This window comes from Rhipicephalus microplus, chromosome X, assembly GCF_043290135.1.
Source record: "Rhipicephalus microplus isolate Deutch F79 chromosome X, USDA_Rmic, whole genome shotgun sequence".
Lineage (NCBI taxonomy): Eukaryota > Metazoa > Arthropoda > Arachnida > Ixodida > Ixodidae > Rhipicephalus > Rhipicephalus microplus.
In genome coordinates, this window is record NC_134710.1 from 433,236,796 (window position 1) to 433,255,505 (window position 18,710).

An 18,710-nucleotide genomic window follows, 5' to 3' on the forward strand; every position below is an offset into this window, starting at 1 on the left:
GCAAAGTACGAATCCTCAAACTCACTCTTTAAAGAAAAAAAATAAATATAGTTTTTGTTTCAATAGGTATTACGGCTTGGTGGCGCTAGTCACCGCCCGATCTAAAGGGTACAGCCGTATCCATCCATCTATCCATCCATCTATCGACCGAAACGAGACCTGAACGAGAGACTGCAAAGGGCATTCGTGACCGTGTTCGTGAGGCAGAGAGAGAAATGTGGCATTCAGCCATGCTACCTAAGACTACCTTTAACATCTACCGGGAAAGCAAGAGAGATATTGCGACGGAGCCAGCGCTGTACGAGAACAGCTGTGGTGGTACCCTCCTCCTCGAGGGTCGGGCGGGCGCGCTGCGCACTCTCGACTATCGAAGCCGTTATGATTGCGCCCCCAAGACGCGCGCGGCGGTGTGCAGGTCCTGCAGTGGCGAGCGGGATACTATCGAGCACTTGCTCCTACGATGTTCAAAGTTGACCCCCCCTACGGTAGAGGGCACCACCCTGCCGCAAGTCTTCGGATTTCTTGATGCGGAAGGAAACCGCTGTGGCAAAAGTGTGCGCACCACGAAAGCTCGCCTCGAAGTGTGGTGGAGGGACGCAAGACGGTCACCCACGGCGGACACACACGGCGCTGGAAGTGTATGACTTGTGAACCCTGACGTTTGTGTTTTTTAACTCATGTTTTCTTTCGTGTTTTTTTTTCTCTTTTTTTACAATATAGTTAGGACACTTCATTGAGTCCGCCCGTTGCAAAGGGTTGCTTGCCACATTATCTATCTATCTATCTATCTATCTATCTATCTATCTATCTATCTATCTATCTATCTATCTATCTATCTATCTATCTATCTATCTATCTATCTATCTATCTATCTATCTATCTATCTATCTATCTATCTATCTCATCACGGCGACGGGCGGTACCAGCTAAGCGTTTTTAGCTGCGGCCCGTAGGGGCGCGTCAGTCGAGAGTTGTTCGAGACCTGCAACTGTGCATCACTGTTTCGGAGGCTATGCAAAATGTTGCGTTGTTGCACCGTCCGCCACAGGTGACGCTAGCGACCGAGAACATTCCAAAATAAAGGAGGGAAAGGGTGTGGCAGCCGTTTTTCTTCTCATGCGGCAGGCATCTTCTAGAGGAGGCGTTGATCATACCGACCGAGCCAGTGACCGAGCTCGTACAGGTGTTATCGGCGCTTCTGGGTTTCAGAATACACAATTTCGACGAGTAAAAATGACAATACAGCACAGCTGTGGCCTCATTTACCCTAAATGAAGCCTTTCTTATTGTGTACGGTGTCCGCGCAAGAAGCGACAAACACCGATGCGACGCGCTTGGAGCACTTCCACCAAAGGTACGCCTCCCCTCACCGACCGCCGCCGGTCGCACAGGCCGGCGCTTCGCTGGCTCTTTGCGAGAACTTACACACGTCAATTCGTACGCTTACTGAACCAATATGATAGCATAATGTTTTTGGCGCACTGCATTCGCTTTGGACAAGTCGTTATGTAGCTGTTCTTAACGACAGAGCAACAGCGGTGCGCTGGCACGACTGCGGTGTGCGCTGCGCGAAAAACATCAAAATCAATCGAGTGGGCGTATCTATGAAAAGAGCATAGAAGCGTTATAAAGCCTGAAGTGATATCGCCCTCTGGGAGGAGCGAGAAACGAATAATAAACTTGCCAGTAGTAACCGCCGATAAATTCTACCGGCTCCTCAGTCCACTGAGTTTTTTTTTCCTTGCGGTTGTAAATTTTAACAAATACATAGCGCCGTTGCCATTATCGCAGTGGCAATCATTACAGGCAGCAGTGGTTCGTGTTTATCAAATGTGCAAAGTTTATTAGCAGGTGCAGATCCCGGCCCTCCCGAGTAAACAACAAATAGAACTGAAGTTAAACAGTGACTTTGGGAGTTGACTACTGCTTTAACAACCTACAGCCACCTGTCGGCGTGGTGCAGTGGCTAAGAAAGTATTGCAAGCTTCAGCTCTCCCAAATATCGAAAGTCGATAGGGCACAAATGTCTGGGCCTGTCGTTCAAGCTTAGGGACTTTACGATTTATTGCAACTTATTCATTGCGCAAGATTCTATATACAACGCTTTCATCGGATTTTCACTACTTTCATATGGTCCTTGACTTTTGAGCCCATGCGTCGTGATTATATATTCAAGCCAGTTAGTAAGGGTGGGTTAGGACCAAAACACCTTTATCTATGGCAAATAGTCCCGATTCTTCTTCTTTCGAGACAATTCCCATCCTGTAATCCGTTCCTTCTTGCAGGTTACACTTGTTGATTGCTTACCAGATTTAATTGTTTCATCCAATTTCTCCGAACGCCCATGCTTGTGGGGATTCATGCAGGAAGTTTACCTCGCAGTTCAGTTCCTTAAAGCTCGCTTCTCTGTTGAATACCTGTACACAGTATCGCGCAAGGTGCTGTATAAGGGCCTACTGAGTACACTCTTCCCACCTCCATTGTACCGTTCATTTTACGCCAATCTTCCAGGTCACGATGTGTTGAAGCGAGTGCGCAAAATGTACATTCCACCGAATTTAAAAACATTCTTCTATAAACTCCACTCTGAAACATTGGCGGTAAACACATGGTTCGAAAGAAAAGGTATTTTCATTCCGTCTATTAACTGCCGTCTATGTGATGTGCCGGAAACGGTTGAACATTGCTTTGTTAGCTGCAAAGATGCCATACTATTTTGGGATGTCCTTCAGCGAGCACTGAAAAAGCGTTTCGTAATTAATTCTCACACAATACGTTATCTTCTGCCAGCTGCGCTTGATGAAGTACCATATAATATGCTTTTCCTCATGGGTATGCACAGCTTGTGGAAGACACGAATGCAAGACCGCAATGCAGAGCCCACCACCTCTTCAAGCGCACACTTCATTCAAATGGCTATCCACCTAAAAAACATTTACGACGAGCTAGACTTTATACCGGACTGGTACTCCGTCTTAGAGAACTGTTTGACCTCACCCCTTTTTTGTTTGTATAACACGATGTGAAGAGCTCTCCATGTGAGGAACTCGCGCTGTATTAGCCATTTAGTGTTTATGAGTAACACTTGAACGCTTACTTTCGCGATTTGATTGTACTTTTGTTCGCTTGATTTTGTCTTTATTGCCCAAGTACTTTAATAAATACTATGAAGAAAAATTGGCGTGGTGCAGTGGTTAGTGTGCACGGTTCGTAATTTGAAGGTGGCAGGTTCGAACCCCCGCTGGTGCAGGGTTTTTTTTTCATGGGTGCTTGCTACATTCTTTTTTATACAATATTGTTTATTATTTCTTTAGTGGCAGCTCGTCACGGTGGTTCTGACGCTGCTTCGCGCTCCACCATTGCCGGCTTGAGCGCGCCATCCACTATCCGTTCCACCATAGCCACCATACAACATGTGCCACCAACATTTCCACCACCATAATCCACCAAAATGGTGGTTGTTGGAATCCACCATTCCTCTGGTGGAAGTTTTTTTTGATAGAGTTGTTACTATTATAGATATTTTTTAAACGATTCGTGACTTCATCTTTCATACCTAGGGTGTGCGGTATTCCTCACAAGTCCTCGTGCACCACGCTATTGTACGCTCCCTTGATATCCAAAAAATGCTAGCCACAGGGGCCTGTGTTTTTTTTCTGCTATTTCGATGCACCGTGTCAGTGAAAACAGGTTGTCTTCCAACCTCCCGTGTTTCCCAAACTCACTGTAAAGTTCTCCCAGCACCCCCTCATCCTCTATCCATGCCTGCAGTCTTTCCTTTATATTCTGCACCGCCAGCCTGTAGACCACTGATGTCAATGTTATAGGACGGTATAGTTGTTTATGTCAGCTTTGTCCCCCTTTCCTTTATAGATCATGCTCATGCTACTAAGTTTCATAGCCTGATATCACTCCACTGGATTTCTTACTATGAGGATACGTGAATGATTCTATGTGTACATGACCAAGACGAAGACTCCAGATGACCTGAAGGCCAGAATAACGAATGTATGCAGCAGAATTACTCCGTCGGTCGTCTAAAAAGCAACTGAGCATGTTTTGAAGCGGGCTCAGTATACTGTGTAGCTGCAGCTGCAGACACGTTCAATTTGGACATGTTCTGTAAGCGGTATCGAGTGCTCAATAGTGCTTGCAATTGCACCAGTAATGAAGCAACAATAAAATCTGACTTTTGCTTTTATATAGCGCAAATATCGTGTTTGTCAAATACGCACATTTGCCAGTGGCACGCTCAGCTTTTTCAACGCATCGATTTTCTTTCTTTCTACAAGTCGGTAGCTTTCCGGTGGGTTCGTTTCAGTTTTGTGCCACGTCGTGGTGGTCTAGTGGCTAAGGTACTCGGCTGCTGACCCGCAGGTTGCGGGATCGAATCCCGGCTGCGGCGGCTGCATTTCCGATGGAGGCAGAAATGTTGTAGGCCCGTGTGCTTAGATTTGGGTGCACGTTAAAGAACCCCAGCTGGTCAAAATTTCCGGAGCCCTCCACTACGGCGTCTCTCATAATCATGTGGTAGTTTTGGGACGTTAAACCCCACATATCATCGTTTCAGTTTTGTTTATATTTGAAAAATACCAGTTTTTTTTTGCGGCACGTAATTAGAAAAAAAATCAAGCCCGAACTTTTATTTGGCCTTGCTCCAAAGCGAGCTTCTGACACAAGATGTAGCTGCACGTTCACACTGCAATCGCGGTGGGAGTAGAACTGATATTTTGAATTATTCTACGTCTGTAATTTGGTTGTATTTCGGGTTTAGTCCATGATTTAAACAGCGCTTTGACCATGCTGTCGAAATCCATTCTTATCAAATGAATCAGTAAGTTTTAGGGTAAGAAAAGCGATGTATAACTGACAGGAATGAATCGCTGGTAAGCTGCCTAGCTTGCTCCTGCTTCCATATCACAAATAAGTGGATTCGCTGTCTCATCGGATGTGCAATCGGCAAAGGAACCCCTGTCAATCAGCTTATTCGGGGGCGCTGCTTTACGATGTGGCTAATATAAGTGCTTTGACGTGGCACTTATATTTAGCGGGGATCGTTTATAACCCAGAAAAATGGAGTATGGAATTCATACGTCACTGAAAATAGCGCAGTTTGGTGCCGCACGTAGTTAACACCAACTTCCTCATTGACACTACAACGATTAGAACAGTAGTTCTAGAATTGGCTGTTTGATTAATTCACGTAATCAAATGTAAATAATGAAAATTACTATTGGCTAATCCACTGGACTAAGAACAATATGAATAAGTTTGTTTGTTGCTTCGAGTAACGCTGGTGAGTTTTAGGGGCGAAGCTCCTTAGGGCGTGGGCTGTGCGTCCCCTGTATGTAGCCACGTCTAGTTTAGTTCTTGCAGTGTTCACTAGATCGCGGTACCGTCCCCTGTATGTAGCCACCTCTAGTTTAGTTCTTGCAGTGTTCACTAGATGGCGGTACCGTTTCCTGTATGTAGCCACCTCTCGTTTAGTTCTTGTAGTGTTTACTAGATGGTGGTACTTGTAGCTGATGATGAAAAGATGCAAGATGTTATAAACTAAAAAGCGGTACTTGTAGTTGATGAAAGACGCGAGATCTTATAAAATAGGAATGATGTCACATATGGCGCGTGTCATTGGTTGAAGGCAATCGTTCGATTTAGTGTGGCGACGTACGCTAAGGGGAGCGATGTAATAAAATCGAGTGGGCAAAATGCACAGAGGATTCATGGTTTACCAGGTTTACCTCCGGAGCTTCGCCCACTCATCATCATTCACTTCGTGGATATGGCGGCACTTTTCTTTATTGTGTTATATATATATATATATATATATATATATATATATATATATATATATATATAATTGAGATCTAACAGATAGTAATGCCAAGGAATGTACAGGGGAAGTTATTAGAACCAATAGAATGTAAATAGGAAGAAAGAAAAGTGGATGAAGAAATAACCAGTCGTGGGCAGGAACCTACGCCCTTCGAATAACGCGTTCGATGCTCTAACCACTGAGCTACCACAGCGGCCTTCCCTCCATCCACTTTTTTAGGTTAATATGTAAATTTAGAAGTAGGAGTGACAGTCAGCGCCATCCTTAAGCCAAACGACGAGTGTGAAAACACTCTTATGCGCATGTTTGGCGTCATGTAGCACGTGAACTTATTATGAGCAGGCAGCTGATTAATTGTCCCTCTTATACAACCTAAACACACCAAGTCTGCCAGTACGAGACCCTCGCTCAATGAAATAAGAGAAAGAAGTGTATACCTAAGGGCTCATTTTTCCGTGTTTTACCACAATAATATTGAGATCTAAAAGACAGTAATGCAAAGGAATGTACAGGGTAAGTTATTAGAACCAATGGAATGTAAATAAGAAGACATTTCTTCATCCACTTTTCTTTCTTCTTATTTACATTACATTGGTTCTAATAACTTCCCCTGTGCATTCCTTGGCATTACTGTCTGTTAGATCTCATTAATATTTTGTTAAAACACGTAAAAATGAGCCCTTAGGTATACACTTATTTCCTTTATATATATATATATATATATATATATATATATATATATATATATATATATATATATATATATATATATATATATATATATATATATATATATATTTACATATATACATATATATCCTGATGAAGGCCAGACTCTCTAGGCCGAAACGTCGAAATAAACCACGTTGTGACGCTCACGGAGGATCTACTTGACTATATATATATATATATATATATATATATATATATATATAGTCAGTGGGAGTAATAATTCAATGGGCCAGTTAGTCTTCGTGAAGGTATGGGATATGGCACAACGGGAGCGTTGTCAACAAGGATAAATATATTTATTTCCCAACAGTTAAATAAATATATTAAAATATATAAATATATACATATAAATATATTTATCCTTGTTGACAACGCTGCCGTTGCGCCATATCCCATATATATATATATATATATATATATTGTAGTGAATAAGAAAGACGTTGATACCATCAGCTCAAATATAATCAACTAAAAAAAAGGCTCGAGACCAGCGATCGAGCACCGTCATCTGGGTCCGCCTGCGTTCCTTTCGAGCTACCTACCGCTTGCTCAATTCCTTCAATAAACCCCCTTCACATTTGGTGGATCATGCTAGGTAACTACATCACCTACACCCTGGAAGTCCGATCCCGCACCCTGCCGTCAACCATAAAAGTTGACGCTGCCCAACAAACACCACCTCTCGCGGCCGCTACTTGCCCCGGCCCGGTTCACCAGCGAGACCTCATGATCTTTTCGGGTGCCAAAGACCTGTACGTCGAGGACTGGCGGTCGTCCTACGAAAAAGTCAGTGGACCAAACAGGTGGGATGACGCTGCCAAGTTGAGTACCGTCATATTTTACTTCGCTAATGTGGCGAAGCTGTGGTACACAAACCACGAATATCCCGGCTGCGGCGGCTGCATTTCCGATGGAGGCGGAAATGTTGTAGGCCTGTGTGCTCAGATTTGGGTGCACGTTAAAGAAACCCAGATGGTCGAAATTTCCGGAGCCCTCCACTACGGCGTCTCTCATAATCATATAGTGGTTTTGGGACGTTAAGCCCCACATATCAATCAATCAACAAACCACGAATCCGGTTTCGAAAACTGGGCCGCTTTCAAGCAGGCAATATCCTCTGTTTTCGGTCGCCCGGCCGTGTGGAAGTTGCACGCCGAACAACGCCTGCGTACACAGACACAAGAACCTGGCGAAACGTTTACCGCCTATATCGAACACATTCTCGGTCTCTGCAGGCGCGTCGACGCCGCAATGAGCGAAAGCGCCAAGATACATCACATTATGAAAGGTGTCGATGACGATGTATTTAAAATGCTCCTTGCGAAGTCTCCTGGTACGGTGTCTGAAGTTGTAACTCTGTGCCAGAGCTACGACGAATTGCGACGGCTACGAGCTTTCACCCATCGTTCATTTCAGCTTAACCAATCACTCGCTGCACTGGACGTCGTGCCTGACCAGTTCCGGCACAAATGAAAGACTTTGTGCGTAAGGAGGTCGCACGTCGGCTTTCTCTCTTGCCGTTTTGTCAGCGCCAAGAGCTCCCGCAGCCACAGCAAGAGCGACCACCGACCCCGTTAGCTCCCATGATCTGACATGTGTTTCAGGACCAGATTGCGGAGGCTATGCCAGTGCCCTTTCAGCAGCAAGTAGTCGCTGCACCTCTTACTTTTGCTGACGCAGTGAAGAAGCAGCAGCCACACAAGCCCTCGCCGTTCAATGGACTGCCGTATGTCACCGCTCCTACTCAGTCTTCCGTCGCATGGGCCCCTTCCCTTGCTACCACAGCTCGACTAAGCCGTATGTCGCACGGGCGGCGCCCCTCACTGCAAATGCCTGGCGAACGCGTGATAACCGGCAGATCTGTTTCGCATGCGGCGGCCCTGGCCATATCTCCCGATACTGCCGTCGTCGCGTGCCCGGCTACACAGGTGCCCGATCACGGAGCAACTACATGGACTGACCCCCTTTTGGTTATGAAAGTTTGGATCATCTGTCAAGCACGTATTCCCGTGACTATCTGGTAACTTTGTCTAGTCGTTTACCTTTACCCAATCGTCGCTCCTTGTCACCCATGCGTCCACGACCAGCCCCTAAAAATGAGGAAAACTAGCTGTCGCAGTTCAGGAGGCAAGAGCTGCGCTATCGAAACGTTCAAGTCCTCGCAGTTTGCCGTGAAATATCGTCGAAGTTTTTGTAGACGGCACCCATGCATACGCTCTTGTACATACCGGTGTTGCTGTGTCTGTTACAGACGCCAAACTTCGGCGCAAGCTCCGAAAGGTTACCACGCCGCTTGATATGATGTCCTTACGTGCAGCAAATGGAGAACCTCTTTGACCTATAGCCGCCTGCACTGCCCGACTCACTATTGCGGAGACTACATTGTTGAGTTTATCGCCCTTTCCTCTTGCTCTCATGACATAATACTTGGCTGGGATTTCCTATCGCCTAATCACGCCGTTATAGATTGTGCCCGTTCCGAACTTGAACTGCTTCCGTTGTTCGACCAGCCCTACAACGACACGAATCAAGCCGCGCACAAGCTAGTTGTCAAAGAAGACACTGACATTCCACCAACAACAGCTGTTTTGTTCCCAGTGGTCTCCGACTGCATGCGTGATGAAGTAGCATTTTTTGAGCCACCAAGCCTCTTTCTAAGTCGAAAACCACTTCTGGTCTCTTATTCAGCCCTCTCAATTTGTGATCGAGCCAGTGCTGTCTGCCTTACCAATCCGTTTCCGCATACTATCAAACTGTTTAAAGGCGAATCTCTTGGATGCGTACAGCACATCGATAACGAACAAATTTTTACCGTGCCGCAAGAATAATCGCAAAGTGGCCTCGCCACCGTCAGTGCTATTAACCAGTCTGACCTTTAGGCTTCGAAAGTGTTTGATTCGGCGATCGCAGAAGGACTATCACCATCTGAACGATCTTAACTCCTCCAACTGCATGCTGTACCAGTACCGCGAACCTTTCGATGTTGTTCAACCTTCACTTAGCCGCACTTCTGATTGATTGATTGATATGTGGGGTTTAACGTCCCAAAACCACTATATGATTATGAGAGACGCCGTAGTGGAGGGCTCCGGAAATTTCGACCACCTGGGGTTCTTTAACGTGCACCCAAATCTGAGCACACGGGCCTACAACATTTCCGCCTCTATTGGAAATGCAGCCGCCGCAGCCGGGATTTGAACCCGCGACCTGCGGGTCAGCAGCCGAGTGCCTTAGCCACTAGACCACCGCGGCGGGGCTAGCCGCACTTCTACCACTCTACATTACATCGATACCGGCTCCCACGCGCCACTTCAGCAACGACCATACCGTGTTTCTCCCGCAGAATCCCAAGTTATTACCGAACATCTGGACGATATGCTGCAACGCGGCGTCATTTAACCTTCACAAAGTTCATGGGCCTCACCTGTAGTGCTCGTTAAAGAAAAGGATGGTTCCGTTCGCTTCTGCGTGGATTACCGGCGCCTAAATAAGATCACTTGAAAAGACGTGTATACTTTACCCAGGATTGACGATGCCCTTGATACTTTACAAGGTGCCGAGTTGTTTTCATTAGATTTGCGCTCAGGGTGCTGGCAGGTCCTTCTTGCAGATGCCGATCGACCAAAAACAGCCTTCGTGACACCCGACGGTCTATATGAGTTTAATGTCATGCCCTTCGGCCTCTGCAATGCACCTGCCACTTTCGAGCGCATGATGGACTCGGTTCTTCGGGGTTTGAAGTAGCAAGTATGTCTCTGCTATCTCGACGATATTGTCGTCTTTGCGCTAGACTTTGCGACACATCTCGAGCGCCTGAAACACGTCCTCACGCGCCTGAAGAAAGCTCAGCTCCAACTCAACCTCAAAAAGTGCCACTTCGCTGCTTGGCAACTTACGATTCTCGGGCACGTCGTATCAAATGATGGTATACTTACAGTACCGGCTAAGTTACGTGCTGTCGCCGACTTCCCCAAACCAACTACTATGAAGCAGTTACGGAGCTTCGTGGGGTTATGCTCCTACTTTCGCCGGTTCGTGCGCAACTTCACCTCTATCATTGCGCCTTTGACCGAACTTCTAGGCAGGGCCACCGATCTTTCGTCATGGTCTTCTGAGTATGACCAAGCCTTCTGTACCCTTCGTCGTCTCCTCACGTCCACCAATACTGCGTCGCTATGATCATACGGCGGCAACTGAGGTCCACATTGACGCCAGTGGTGTCGGCCTCGGTGCGGTTCTCGCGCAACGCAAGCCTGGATTCACCAAGTATTTCGTCGCCTACACCAGCAGAACTCTCACCTAGGCTGAATCGAAGTACACCGTCACCGAAAAGGAATGCTTGGCGAACGTTTGGGCGCTTGTCAAGTTCCGCCCATACCTTTATGGCCATACTTTTGATGTAGTAACAGACCACCACGCATTATGATTTATGATGGTTGTCTTCGCTCAAGGATCCATTGGGTCGTCTTGCCCGTTGGGCTCTCCGGCTTCAAGAATATGATATCCGCGTTGCATATCGTTCCGGCCACAAACATACCGATGCTCATGCACTATCGCGATTTCCCCTATCCCCGGACATCGCATCTGTTTCCTCGGACAACACGTTGTCAGCTCTTGACGAGGACACCATCTCTTCTGCACAACGCAATGACCCATAGATCGCTTCGCTTCTTGACGCGTTATTCGAGGCACCGACACTTCCAACCACTCGAACCCTGCGCCACCAGGCTCCACACTTCAGTAATCGGGATGGCCTTTTGTGCCGTCGCTACTATTCAGCAGATGATAGGAAATGGCTTCTAGTTATTCCCCGAACGCTGCGCTCTTCTATCTGCGCGTCGTTTCATTTTGACCCGCAATGTGCTCCCACCGGTGTTTTCAAGACCTACGAGTGCCTACGAAAAAGGCATTACTGGCATGGAATGTTTACCTTCGTCCGCCTGTTCATTCGTGGCTGCCACGAATGTCAGCGGCGGAAAAACCCGCCACATCCTGCAACAGGTTCATTGCAGCCACTTCCATGCCCAGACCGCCCATTCGACTGAGTAAAAATTGACCTCTACGGACCACTACCATTGACAACGGCAGGCCACCGATGGGCTATCGTGGCTGTGGATCATCTTACTCGGTACGCTGAAACTACTGCTCTCCCCACATGTGCAGCACAAGACGTCGCAAGTTTCTTACTCAGTCGTTTTGTGCTTCGTCATGGTGTTCCTCGTGAACTCCTCAGTGACCGAGGGCGCGTTTTCCTTTCCGATGTAATCCAAGCGCTTCAACAGTGCCATATTGTACACCGGAAGAGTACATGCAGCCTACCACCCACAGACGAATGGTTTGACTGAGCGGTTTAATCGTACTCTGCGGAACATGCTCGCGACGCATGTCGCTTCTTATCAAACAAACTTAGACATAGTTCTTCCATTGGTGACATACGCGTATAACACCGCTGCGCAAGTCACTACCAGGTTTTTGCCATTTTTTCTCCTGTGTGGTCGCCAACCATCGCACACCATCGACACTTTACTGCCATACTCGCCAGATCCCTCCAAATGCATGCCTGTCTCGGAAGCCGCTCGTTACGCAGATGAGTGCCGCAAGCTAGCCAAGCGGCTTACTACAGCCGACCAACAGCGCCAGAAGGAGACCCGTGACGACGACCATCGTTCTGCACCAACGTTCGTTCCTGGAGCACTTGTATGGCTGCATGTACCACCCTGCGCCCCTGGTGTATCACCCAAGCTACTTTCTAATTATCATGGTCCCTACCGCGTGGTCGAGCGTACCTCACCCGTGAACTACGCCATTGAACCCCTCACGCCACCGAGTGACCGTCGTCGGCGTGGACGTGAGATATTGTTCACGTAAACCGCCTCAAGCCCTACTTCGACCCACTTGTCCCCACGTGTTAGATTGCCAGGATGGCTTCAAATTTTTCGCCGGGGGTAATTATAGTGAATAAGAAAGACGTTGATACCATCAGCTCAACTATCATCAACTAAAAAAAAAAAGGCCCGAGACCAGCGATCGAGCACCGTCATCTGGGTCCGCCTGCGTTCCTTTCGAGCTACCACCCGCTTGCTGAGTTCCTTCAGTAAAGCCCCTTAACAATATATATATATATATATATATATATATATATATATATATATATATATATATATATATATATATATATATATATATATATATATATATATATATATATATATATATATATACATATATATATATATATATATATATATATATATATATATATATATATATATATATCCAATAAAGTGGCTGAGGGGATAGCTGTCGTGGTAGCTCAGTGGTAGCGCATCGAACGCGTTATTATTCGAAGGTCGCAGGTTCGGATCCTGCCCACGGCAAGTTATCTTTCACCCACTTTTCTTTCTTCTCATTTACATTATAATTGGCCTAATAACTTCCCCTATACCTTCCTTGGCATTATTGTGTGTTATATCTCATTAATACTGTGTAAAACACGAAAAACGAGCCCTTAAGTATAAACTTGTTTCCCTTATATATATATATATATATATATATATATATATATATATATATATATATATATATATATATATATATATATATATATATATATATGTATATATATATATATATATATATATATATATATATATATATATATATATATATATATATATATATATATATATATGTGCAGAATCAGAGGAGATGAAGCTGCACCTATGCCCAGTTCAGCTTCCAATCATCAACTCACAGCATTGCAACTGGCCCACAAGGTGGCAAGCCGATTCCTTCGCGGTACTGAACATGGTGCGTGATTCCGTCGCGTTCCGCAGAACCAAATAAAGTTGTTTTAAGTTTGATTCACTTCTCTGCAGTTTTGGTATCCTCAGTAACGTGGGCGCTGTTAGTTTTGATTGTCCCAGTGCATAGATACAAATCGCGCTCAAATGGCATATTCTCGACGTTCACATAATTTATCATATTCGTGATTTGACAATAGCAGACCCATGAAATCAATATATGTTCTCTTTTTCACTCTCTCTTGTGCCCATTTACCTCGCATATCTCTTAGCAGCAGATCAGAACTGCTTCATGCCAGCACGCCACCACTTTTGACGGACCGTAAACATCTTGGTGTCAGATTTCTGTGTTCCTTTCATTTTTTGTTTTCTTAAAAAATATACATTACTGTATCGTTACTTTTTTTTCGTGCCCTTTTCATGTTGTTTCAACTATCTCTCGAACATTTATTCATTCGACACTGTAAAGGCGTCCTAATGATTTTCTTATATCGAAATGTTGTGGCACGTGCCGAATCGCAAGATGGAATAATTTCACGAAACATTTGAGCACTATACGACACTTTTTTTGTTCGCGCATTCTGTTTTCCTTTCTTTCAATGTTCAGAGAGTCGTATAGAATACAGCAACATGATCATCCTCATTACTGTTTTACTACGGGGCTTGCGGCTTATCAGGTAAACCAAAAGAGATCGAGAAAATAAGCTAGTGTATGACGAAGGCACGTATCTCAGACTCTATATGTTTCGTTAAAGGGAGGTTTGCATCGAAATGCGCGCTATAGAAGTAAGAATTCTGAATTTTTGGCAGCCGGTGAGCGGGGATGGTCCGCGGCGCTGACAGATAGTGACATATGTTTAATAAGTAGTACTCATGGTACATCATATATATAGTATGTTTAATATATAGTACTTTATATATAGTTTCATATATAGTATGTTTATATACCGTATATAGACTGTGTTACACTGACGTGTTGAAAGCTCCACGTAATGATAACTCCCGGAGTTTTCAAACCACATCCTGCATCTTATCTCCTGTCCTACAAGGTCTTTCTTGCTCATTGTGTGGTTCGCTTTCAAGCCAGTTAACGTTGTGGGGTAATTCGTAGAAGATTAAAAACTAATGTGCATGAATTGGGAAAAGTTTATTGGCAGACACTTCATTCAGCCAAACAGTGCAGTCGTCCGTCTGAGTGAGACTTGTGACGTCGCGAGGTGACGTCGGCGGGCGAGCGCTCCGCTCTTTTCAGCCGACGCATTGGCAGACGCCGTTCCTTCCGCAGAAGCCGTGGCGCTTGCCGGCGTCGACGCACTGTCTGACACACGCAAACTCGTTGTACGGGCAACCGAAGCCACGACCTGCGGGCAACAAAGCGGGGGTACGTCGTATATAGGTGTCACATACAAACAATTGCACATGAATGTAGAGTGTGAAGACGAAGGCGTGAAAACGCGTGGTCTCTCTTTTCACCTCTTTATTGGCTCTGATCTGTGTGCGCTCAATCTGTAGGTGACTGAAGCTAAGAACTAATATTTCTTGAATCATTTCTCTATCCCACTATTTGATAGATAGAAATCCAATGCAGAAATTCGATGGAGGCACTGCTGTAATAGTAAGGGTGCCGATGTTGTTGTGCATGGGAGCGGATTTGGGGATAAAATTCCTTAGTGGACTTAAAGTAAGCCTCTTATTTATTCAAATATATTAATTGCGAAGCATTTCTTAGGGAACTTCGGTGACTTTGACTGTATCTATTTATCTATCTGTCTATCTATCTAGCCGCTTAGGTTTGGGTGCTCTCGTGGTCGCCCACTTAATTTGGCGGGAACCAAAATTTGCATAGGAGGCTAAGTTGGTTTCACGAATACGACGGGCTGGTCAAGACATGAATGATGTAACAATCCCGTCGCGTACGTTGTCAAACACTTCCCGCCAGACAGTGGCACATACCCATGGGCGGCTATGTGCCGCTGGTATGTGACTGACACAGGTGATTGACACTTAGTATCTACCCAGGAAAGACGAGAACATACATGGGAAATTTTTATGTGCGAGTGTTAAGAAACACCCGACATCGGTAGCGTCGACCCGACGAATGCAAAAAATAAATGTCTGGGTCCAAGGTGGAATCGAACCCAAGCATTCTACGTGGCACTGAGGTATTTTATCAACGAGCTACGAGAGGTCTCGGAACTAATTTTCAAATAAACGCTAATCTTCATGAAACGCCAATAGTGGTCGCAGTGCTGCCTACCCAATTTTATAAACATTACACATGCCATACTCTTGTGATGCAGCCGTCACGTCGTGTTAACGTCAATTGTGGGTAGTTGCCATGCGCTGAAGTTGATTTATGTAGCAGTGTCCAGGGCCAGCATCTTTGAAAGTATCAGTGCTTCATATCAGCTTCAGGTGTGTCTAAAACGCATGTACCAGTTGTCATTGCTGTGCAAGTGCAAACAACTGGTTTTATAAACATCTGCAACTCTTCAATATATGCCTGTGTGTGCATGCAACATTTCCACATATATTTAGCGTCATTTCATGATGCGTCTTCCAATAAAATATTTGCAACACGTGGTCACCTTCCCTCCACATGCTTCGTAACACGTCAATTCCTGCCAAATGTTTAAATGTGATCAAAGCATTTCTTAGCGAGCCTGCCTGCCTGCCCGCCTGCCCGCCCGCCCGCCCGCCCGCTCGCCCGCCTGCCCACCTGCCTGTCTGACTGTCTGTCTGTCTGTCTGTCTGTCTGTCTGTTGAATGCATGCTCTTAGCAGAGTAGGAAATAATCGTCGAGAAACAAGAAACAGTTTACGACACCAGTTTCATGTTGCTAAATCTCATGTGAGGCCAGACTGATATTAACGCTTTTTGTGACGTAGAAGTCTGTGCGACTGACTTCAACAATGCCGAGCGACGCTTGAGGTTTTACGGTGCACTGTTTTAATAAGCTTTAGCTCTCACAGAGATGGTTGCAGGTGAGCGAGACCGTAACGGTGTGAATCGGTATAGCTAGCCACTTTCTAATACCATTACCGTACGTGTCACGGCAACCATAACGGGAATCCTCGAGAGCCTCAGGGAGAGCAAAAAATAATATACCAGGCGCGGTCATTTTTGTTGTAACAGTGAAAGTTGTAGACGGAAGCAGAATCGTTTATAATCTTGAGTTAAACGCATGCGTCACGGCTACTACAGAATGAGGTTACACATCACGTGCCAAATTAATTTCTTAGATAAGCCATCATGGCGTAGTCGTGGAAGCAGCTGGTGCTATGTAGTCAACTTTCGTATGTACTTGACTCATGAAAAACGCGTGGACATTGTGTTCCTCCTCAAAATATTGTCTACACATGATCATTTAGACAATAAGTGCCACTTCGATTGGCTGTATGAGTTCGTTTGAACTTCGTATTTCAGGTTGAAACGGTTCGGGAAGGGGGATTTGCAAATTGATCACATCCAACATTGCGATGGGTTTATAAATGACATAATTCGCAGTGAATATCTATGCACGCTCGCACGCACAGTCTTTTTTGTTTTACTATATCAATTGTTTTTTTTAAATCTGGAACTCTAAAGTGGATTTTGCTGTATGTGTACAACAACTAAATGGCCAAAATCATAATATTCATGTACTAATCACCACTTCTCTTATTTCGGTAGACTATTGCAGCGACCCCGTTCTGCCATGTAGCGTCTGCGAGAAACATTGTTCACCGGGGCGTTTTTTTCAACGTGTATACGGTGGCACATTTTGCCGACAGTCTACAGGGCTGACAAATGGTGCCTGTGAGATTGTTATAACTGCAGGAAGTGGCCCGCTGCCAAGTTGCATAGTCTCAGGTACACTGCAATACTAGGAATCGCGCCCTACATACAGATGCGCTTTTCACACGTTCTCGTTTTAAATTTTCATTTTTGCAAAACATATGGACGCTATTCTATGCGCACAAATACTGGTATTTATTTCTGCACAACATAAGCTCACTCACGATCATTAATAGGTGGACATAGCAAATGAATTAGAAACTACTTATGCAGTAATAAGTGCACGTTTCCATAATACAGCGATCAGTAAAGATTTCGATTTTGGTATATTTCAATATTTATTTATCTATTTATCTGTGGGGAACTCCTCAGAAAAATTCGGCATGGCTGGTTTGAAAATATGGCCTGTGGAAAGGTTGATTTTTTGCCAGTGTTGTACGGAACGAAGTTCCAGAAACTAGTTCTTTTTCGGAGGAACGAAGGAACACCACCGTCACATTCGGGATCGATAGAATGGTCACGGCAACTCGTTACGTCTAAGCACGAACGGCAGGGACAACGACGTTCCATTTCTAAACGTTCCATCGCGTTCAAGAGGCGCACGCACACAGCACATCATGCACAGCAGAGCGAATGGCCGATAGCGTAATGGACGTGACTATGCTGCATCGTGGTTTTCACTTCGAGGCGCCCGCCCGAGGCGCAGGAAAGTGCGCAATGTCGGGATCGACCTTGTGAGGGAACGACACTTACTTAATTTTGTGAGGAGAAATATGAAAAAGAGGAGAGAACGAGTAATTACAATAAAAACAATAAGAAAGAAATAGAAAGAAAACGACAGAAAAAGAAAGATGTATGAAGAAAGTGATACGAAAGAAACACTGATAGAGGAATTTTTAAAAAATAAGCTGGCCGACTGCTAACAGAAGACTTCACTAAGTTTTCATCATTATTTTCATTAATTTCTACTCACACGGAAATATTCAATGTGCACTCAATAAAACGCCTAAGTATATGCTGTCCCTTTTCATCTAATTTCCTTGGAAAGAAATTTAGTTATAGAGGTGCATTCGCGGAAATTTCCATTCGACTGTCCGGAGGAAATTATATTAATTGCACCTTTGAAGGCTGACTTCGAAAGTGTCTCGTGTGTGGGACTTGAAATTGACGAGCACGCAAGTTGCAGTTATACACATAGGCTTGTAGTATAACCGATGGTCTCGGAAAACAAAATGTACTGTAGACATTTTTTTTCTTCCTTTTTGTCGACGATGTCAAATTCGTGTAATATATGCAGCTTGATGTGAGCCATAAGTTCCAAACTTTACTTCGCTCCTGGATTAACAGACACTACATTTTTATATAAATCAAGTCAAATTTAACCTTAATGTAATGACACCTTACAATTTCGGAAACGTAACTGTTACGAGTTTATTTCGGATTAAAACAACTTTTGTAATGAGAACTCGTTCTAAAACTTGGAAGGAACGAGGAACACGCATTCATTCTTGTTGAGAAGGAACGTGTACTAAACTGCATTTTGCTTAACAACAAAATGTGAC

At 44.8% G+C, this 18,710-nt stretch overlaps 1 protein-coding gene across 3 annotated transcripts in view; it reads right to left on the minus strand.

The window, feature by feature from the left end:
• Nucleotides 1–14,503: 14,503 nt before the first annotated feature.
• Nucleotides 14,504–18,710, minus strand: part of LOC119160904 (defensin-like) — a 78,566-nt gene continuing 74,359 nt past the window's right edge. For all 3 annotated transcript variants that reach the window (XR_012888105.1, XM_075881880.1, XM_075881879.1), the window contains exon 3: nucleotides 14,504–14,732. Coding sequence is in view for 2 of the 3 variants with exons in the window: in XM_075881880.1 (XP_075737995.1) it covers nucleotides 14,620–14,732 (113 nt within the window). In the remaining variant the exon portion in view is untranslated. The remainder of the gene's footprint in view (nucleotides 14,733–18,710) is intronic.